The sequence below is a fragment of the Stegastes partitus genome, unplaced genomic scaffold (genome assembly GCF_000690725.1).
Source record: "Stegastes partitus isolate 25-593 unplaced genomic scaffold, Stegastes_partitus-1.0.2 Scaffold1174, whole genome shotgun sequence".
Classification (NCBI taxonomy): domain Eukaryota; kingdom Metazoa; phylum Chordata; class Actinopteri; family Pomacentridae; genus Stegastes; species Stegastes partitus.
The window spans coordinates 201,203-209,136 of NW_007578905.1; the positions used below are offsets into that span (position 1 = coordinate 201,203).

Sequence of the window (7,934 nt, forward strand, 5' to 3'; positions counted from 1 at the left end):
GTTCAGGAGTTTCTGGCTGCTCTTCATGTCCATCAGACCTTTATCAAGTCTGGAATCAACCTGATGGAAGAACAACAAACAATTTCCAAGAAGCCAAACACATCTGAAGAAAAACCTACACTTAAACATGTCCACCAGAGAGCTGTAGACGAGGCGTTGCAGAGTCCAAATGGACACCTGGACTTGTTCCTGCGCTTCCTCCTGGGTCTTTCACTCCAGACCAATCAGAATCTCCTACGAGGCCTGCTGACAAGGGCAGAAAGTATCTCACAGACCAATCAGGAAACAGTTGAGTACATCAAGAAGAAGCTTAATGAGAATCTGTCTGCAGAGAGAAGCATCAATCTGTTCCACTGTCTGAATGAACTGAATGATCGTTCTCTAGTGGAGGAGATCCAATGGTCTTTGAGATTACGCCGTCTCTCCACAGATGAACTGTCTCCTGCTCAGTGGTCAGCTCTGGTCTTCATCTTACTGTCATCAGAAGAACATCTGGGTGTGTTTGACCTGAAGAAATACTCTGCTTCAGAGGAGGCTCTTCTGAAGCTGCTGCCAGTGGTCAAAGCCTCCAACAAAGCTCTGTAGGTTGATGGCTAACGACCTTCTCAAAATTAGTATGTTATTCATTAATTGATGGAGAATACATTTAAAACTTGTCTTGTTTATTACTGATTCTTTCTCAGGCTGAGCAGCTGTAACCTCTCAGAGAGAAGCTGTGAAGCTCTGTCCTCAGTTCTCAGCTCTCAGTCCTCTAGTCTGAGAGATCTGGACCTGAGTAACAACGACCTGCAGGATTCAGGAGTAAAGCTGCTTTCTGATGGATTGAAGAGTCCACACTGTGAACTGGAAACTCTCAGGTCAGTATTTTTTTTTTCTTCAATAAATAACTATTTGAATGATCCTTGGATTCTGTGAGTCAAGATGTCATTATATAAATATTGTTCATTTTTGGTATACAGCTAAACCCGGGAGACATTTATATATTTGTATTAAACTGATGGTGTTACTATCCAAGTAAGCAATGACACTTCTAGGTGAAGATCTGATTTTTAGATTAGGACTAAAATTAGACATCTAGACTAGGGAATGACTGCAAGCAAAAGTAATATTTTGATGTGCGTTTGTCTTATTTATCTTCATGGGACTTAAATCTGTTTCCATGTTCACATTGTAAGGACACACCTTAGTTTTACGGACAAAAAGAAACTCTTCATAAATTAAATTATTACATTTTCAGGTGCAAATATGGTTCATGTTTTTGTACATTCCTGTCCTGGTCTAGGGGAAAGAGGAACAATGCAGTCTTAGAAGAATGTGAGTAGATCGTTTGCTAGTGTGAACTCTTTCATTATTTCTTTATAAAGAGTGTGAATGGAGGTTAAATCAAGTCCAAAACAATAAACCAAACAACCCTAAAAAGAAAGTACGGGTAAATCTGGACAAGGCATCAGAAAAATTTTGCAAGCCAATAGCTAAGCTCTTTCACTACACAAGAAAAACAGGAGAGGATGATTCTGTCAAAGAAAAGCTCTTTCTGGCCAGCACTGGATGGAGCTTATTGTAACAGGAGGACCACATCCCAGTGAACCTGATGTTGGGCAGAGAATCTGTTGTTATGGGACAATGTGAGAGACCTAGCCTACTTTGTGTTTGCAGGCTGTCAGGTTGTCTGGTCACAGAAGAAGGTTGTTCTTCTCTGGTCTCAGCTCTGAGCTCCAATCCCTCCCATCTGAGAGAGCTGGACCTGACCTACAACCATCCAGGAGAGTCAGGAGTGAAGCTGCTTTCTGCTAGACTACAGGATCCATGCTGGAGGCTGGACACTCTCAGGTATTTTCAGACGAACAACCCAAAGCAAGCATTTGCTAGGTTTCTGTTTTTGCTGAATGGCTACACTTAAGGGTGCCGTCATAGAACAATGACACAGAACAAATGAAACTGAATGAGACTGATTCACACAAAAACTGACAGAAAGAGTGCAACGAATAAAATTAACTCTTCCTACTCTCTTGCCTCGATAGGCCTGGATAATCATTGCATAAAGTGTGTAATTTCATTGTTCCTGTTTTCTTATTCAAAGAAAGTATGCTTGTCTGACTGTGTATTTTCTTCCAGTGTGGACTTTAGTGGAAAGCAGAGGCTGCAGCCTGGCCTCAGGAAATGTAAGTGTGCATAGATGTTTGCTTCATAATAACTACAGAGAACATTTGAAGTCTTGTTGGTCTTGTGCAACAATGAATCCAGAAAATCCATGAACAACCAACACCTTGACATCTCAGGGTGGGTCTAGACCTTTGATGGCAGGTTAGATTTTTAACTTAATTCACTGACCTCAGCCACAGAGATGGGCAGGTTTCATCCTGAAACCTCCAACTCTTCCTCCTCAACAGAAGCATCTCAAGATGCTCCTTCCACTTCCTGACTCCTCTGCACTTATTGTGTTTTGCTCCTCCTCTGCGTTTTATTGTCAGTCAGTTTGGCTGAAACTATTTGAGTTTCACCAAGCTAGTTCCACCACTAGAGCACTTCACTATTGTAAAATCGTGACATGTTTACACTGGAAAAGGTCCCAGATATGTTAGGGGGTAGAGGAGAAATCTGGTGATGGACTTACTATGTGTGCTGTATGCAAATTCACAGCAACTAGGTTGGTACATTTAAACCTCATCAGGAACCTATGGACTGTAATAAGGGAACAAGTCTGCATCAGAAAGCCAACAAATTTAACTGAACTGTGCCAATTCGGTTAGAGGAGTGGTCAAAAATATCTTAAATTAGAACAACTAGTGCTTATTTGCCAATACAAAGAGCCCTACATACCACCGGGAAATCGTTTTAAAGTAAATAATAGTAAACCTGTCAGTTTTATAGATGGTAAGCTGCTTCTTTATTAAATGTTCTTTCTCCATCAGATGCCTGTGAAGTCACTCTGGACCCAAACTCAGCACACAGAAACCTCAAACTGTCTGACAACAACAAGAGAGTGGAAGCGGTGAACGAGCAGCAGCTATATCTCGATCACACAGAGAGATTTGATATCTTCTGTCAGCTGCTGTGTAGAAATGGTCTGACTGGTCGCTGTTACTGGGAGGTCGAGTGGAATGGAAAGGCTGACATAGCAGTGGCCTACAGAGGGATCGGGAGACGAGGATACAACAGGGAGTCCAGGTTTGGAGGCAACGATCAGTCCTGGTGTCTGAGCTGCTCTGATGATCGTTACTCTGTCTGGCACAACAACACAGAGACGATCACCCCTCTACCTCCCTCCTCCATCTCTCACAGAGTAGGAGTGTATGTGAACCATCCTGCTGGCATTCTGTCCTTCTACAGAGTCTCCTCCTCTGACTCTCTGATCCACCTCCACACCTTCAAAACCACATTCACTGAACCCCTGTGTCCTGGATTCAGAGTCTGGAGTGGTTCAGTGTCTCTGTGCTCAAAGACTCCTCTTGCGAAACACAAACTACCACGGTTTACTTCATATGTACACCGAGTGTAAGCTTGGCCAGATTGTGCTATTTTATTGTCACTTTTACTCATCCTCTACGAGTCATGACGGCCCTCTTTATGCACACTGGCCATCTTCACAAACCTTCAGTAAACCCACTTTTCTATCGTCTACCTGAGACAACATCAATCAAACTTAAGTTATCTCTGTTTTTGTCATTTCTACTGAGTCAAATCCACTCAACCTCAGTTTGACTGATATTATCTCAAACAACGAAAAACACGTTTTCTGAAAATCTACACAAATGGAGTCAAATGAACTCTTCAAATAAAACTGCAAAACCGAGATTTTCCCCAAAATTCACCAGTTTAAAGGAAGACAGTTCTTCTTTCCTCTGCTTTTAATTAATGAGTTCAATAAAGTCCATTTTTATGTCACTCATCAGTTTTAAATAATTAATGGCATGTATGTGCACATTATTCAACTTGTCCGCACTGTTTTTTGTATTGTTTTATTTCATGTAACTAGTGTCATTTTTTTTTATCTTTTACATGTGTTATTTTTCATCTTTGCCTGTAAAGTACTTTGAATATTGCCTTTTTCCCACTAAGTGCAATGTAGCGCGTGGGTTTACTTCAAAGAAGGATCAAATACATCAAATGTTTTAGATGTAGTTGTATCAGACACATTAAGTCTCTGTCTGTCTTCTCTGTTGCTCTTACCTGCTTCTCTCCTACTGGCTTCTGTAGATTTTGATATTCAGGTTTATGCAAAAATTAAAGACATTTTGACTGATAGAGAGTCTTAGAGAAGATTTGTCTGACTAATTTGTCCCTTTCCCTCATTCTGTCCCTGTTTTTGTGTATGTGACTCTTTGAATGTAGTCTCTGATTTGTGTTTTTGCTGAACATCATGGTTGTTGTGTGTAGAATAAATCAAACAAGTCAGCAGATGGTTTCATAAAGTCTTCTTGTTATATGAAGGCTGTGTAATAATTTAACTCAGTTCATGCCAGGAAGACAAATGTCCTCAGATGAAACTGAATAAGCAGTACATGCATTCATCACATTAAATTGATTTGTACATAAAATTAGCCTTTAAGCCTTTAAGTACTGACCCATCTGTTTAATTCTTCTGGGCGTTTTTGTCCAACATACCAGGACATGCTTTTTACTCCTTTGCTTTCACTTGCCAAATATTTCTTCTAACTGATAGGCCTGGTCTTCAGCAGCCTTTATTTTTTGTAATTCTGCTTCGTAAGTGTCACTTTTATAGGTTGTACACAGGAGACAGACACTGCAGGCATTCTGCCACTGTAAACAGCTCATCCATATTCTCTTCAATTTGTCTTATGGTGATGTGTAAATGCACTGGGCAGGTTTTTAAGACTATAAGAGTCATTTTTATACTTAGAACTGTAATTATAGCTTTTAAGCACATCCTGTAAAACAACTATGTACAACCTAGTGTTTATAGTTGTCAAATGTCGCCACATTTATTTACATTGTTCAACAGCAACTGTGTGAAACTGTGGAAAATGTTTAATAGAGTGTTTCTTCATCAAACGCTTCAAAGCGCTTGTCAAAGAATTCCATTTCAGCTTCCATTTGTACCTTATGTCTATAAAGGTAGAGGCCTCAGTGACCTCTGCCAAGTCTCATAACACACACTCTGCATTGAAGTTCAGCCTTTCAGTCGTCTCTCTTGCAGAGCCTCTCTAAGATTTTGAAAAAGACAACAACAGAAATGCTGTTTTTTATTATTATTGTTATTATTATTATTTACAGTTTTATTAATTGTAGAAAACAAACATTCCATAAGCAAAGATGTAGACAGAACAAAAACATCAGTTATAATCAGTTATAATTGAGAGCACTTTTTCTTTTTAAAATCACACAGTTTACATGATTTAAAACCACATGTTTTTAGAATAAAACATTAGACACTGTTTTTGCTTATTTTTCCGACACATTCAGAATCCCTAAAGCTATTGTCAGTGACGCCGTAGCTCGGCTCATATGTGCACTTAGAATATTTACAGTGAAAAGGCTCAATATAACAGTTTTGTATCTGTCTGTAATGCAGCACAGTGGTCAGAAGGTTTCCTAAAACATGAACTCAACATGAACACTGAACTAAGATACAAACACAGGCATACAAATGGGTTTCTTTTCTGACAGACAAAAAGTAGAAAAATAATCATTTTTCTTGTAACAGTTTGGAAAACCAACTATGTACAAAAAGTGTCCATTGAGTTAATCCACACCCAAGTCAGGAATGTCTTTAAAAGACAGTAATCAGACAGCGTAACCAGTACACAGACAACACACAGACAATACATTAGAATGCAACCTTAATCAAACAACACGATGCTACAAGAGAAAGACAGGGCGGCTGTGGCTCAGGTGGTAGAGCGGTTGTCCTCTACCATCAGGGTTGGTGGTTCGATCCCCCGCCCCTCCACAGTCAAAGTGGAAGTAGCAAGACACTGAACCTGAAGTTGCTCCCAATGGCAGGTAAGCACCTTGCATGTCTGTCGCCATTGTGTGTAAGGTAGAAAAGCACTATGTAAGTGCAGACCATTTACCAGGGTTACCAGCATGGGCAACCTTATTAATGGTTACTGTGAACTGCGGGTGAGGCCAGCAGACTCAACAAACTAGTGAGGAAGACCTGCTCTGTGGTGGGGCTTCAACTGGACAGTCTGGAGTCAGTGCCTGAGATCCTGGATCCTGGATCCTGAGACCCCTCTCACCCCTCTCAGATGCAGAACTGAATGCTTCAGGTGCTCCTTTGTGCCCACAGCCTTCAAACTGTACAACGGTAGAGGACTGTCCTCACACTCAACAGCCCGACACATAATAATAATGACACACACCTTCACACACATACTCTCACACTAAGTCACTTTAGATTGCCACTTGTACATACTTTTTTTATATACATATATATACATACTTTTATATTTTTATCTATTGTATTCTTTGCGTGCCACTGTCTTGTGCTGTTACAATGCCCAGATCAATAAAGAATTATCTTATCTTATCTTAACTGTGCCACTGTGGAATGCAGATGTGCAGCCCTATGTGATGCTAATGGTGGACACACTCTTTAATAATTTGCATTTAACAAATCTCGACCCATTATCATCCAAAATATCATGTACTTCATTGTTTCATGGCATCCATGCTGTTGTTGAGATGCAACATGCTTATTCTATGTTTAAAAAAAAACATGAACAGAATTTAATAAAATATTACATGCTGTGTTTACAGTTGTGTTCACTCCATATATTTTAATCATTAAACTATTATTTACGTCTGCCCATCTTTCTCTTATCCAACACAATGATTATGAAAACTGACCTTTCACAAAAATATCCTGACATGGTCAACATGGCTTTTGCTGCCAGATAATCAGTGTTATTCACTTATTCACTGTGAGTAGTCAGAATGTTTTGGCTCATCTGTGGATGTTCACTATTAACACTTGTTGTGCTAATTCATTTTAATATTTTCACATTATATGGATTTTTAAAAAAAACACACACACACACAATTTGCGTCACCTCATGTATCACTGAAAACATCTTCATATTTTCTGTGTTTCCACATGAGGAGACGCTCGTTCCTACAACTCACACAGCGTCACTGAGGAGTCAAGTGAACAGAACCTAAATCCAGGAAACAGAGGTTCAGTGAATGAGGTGTTGAAGGTGTGGAGGTGGATCACAGAGCCAGAGGAGACTCTGTAGAAGGACAGAATGCCAGCAGGACAGTCCACATACACTGCGACTGTATCAGAAGAAGGAGGGAGAGGGATTGTAGTTTCTCTATTGTCATGCCAGACAGAGTAACCTCCATTAGAACACTTCAGGCTCCATGAGTGACAATTCCTTCCAAGGTGGGACTCAGTGTTGTTTCCCGTCTTTCTGACTTCTTTGTGAGTGACACCGATTTCCACCCATCCTCCCCACTTCACTTCCCAGTAACAACGGCCTGTCAGACTGTAACGATGCAGCAGCTGAAAGCTGTCGTATCTCTCCGGGTGATTAGGATATGGCTGCCTGTCTTCCACTGCTCTCACCTTCCTGTGACTGCCAGACAGTTTGAGATTTCTGTTTGCTGTGTTTGGATCCGGCTCGAGTTTGAGGAAATCTTATAGACAGAACAAGACAGAGTACAGCAACAGTTAATCATTGGACATATTTGATGGGTTTATGTTTTTTCACTGAAAAATATAATTATTGATTTCTATTTATGTCACAGTAGAAATTCGGTATTCCTTTTATGTAATAAATGAAAAGAAGTACACACATTTTCTCAAACCACGTTTCAAGTTCTGTTCTCCACCATTGTCCACCCTGTAGGAAGAAACACAATCAGAGGAGGAATGATGAGGAGGAGGATGATGATTTCACAATTGTTCCTCTTATTGATTTATAATCTTGCATGGATTACAGTTGCTGTTAAAAACAAAATGTGTC

At 40.1% G+C, this 7,934-nt stretch overlaps 1 protein-coding gene and 1 long non-coding RNA gene across 2 annotated transcripts in view; one reads left to right on the top strand and one right to left on the bottom strand.

Moving 5' to 3' along the window:
• Window positions 1–7,934, top strand: part of LOC103368570 (uncharacterized) — a gene marked incomplete at its 3' end in the record, with an annotated part of 91,528 nt that overhangs the window by 38,886 nt on the left and 44,708 nt on the right. Inside the window, exons 19-21 of the mRNA XM_008296979.1 lie at window positions 7–581; window positions 684–857; window positions 1,657–1,830. Of these exons, the coding sequence (XP_008295201.1) occupies window positions 7–581; window positions 684–857; window positions 1,657–1,830 (923 nt within the window). The remainder of the gene's footprint in view (window positions 1–6; window positions 582–683; window positions 858–1,656; window positions 1,831–7,934) is intronic.
• Window positions 6,338–7,814, bottom strand: LOC103368567 (uncharacterized). Its single transcript, XR_520783.1, has 2 exons — window positions 7,765–7,814; window positions 6,338–7,605 (listed from the first exon to the last, which is right to left on the bottom strand). It is a non-coding gene; the product is annotated as an uncharacterized LOC103368567 (long non-coding RNA).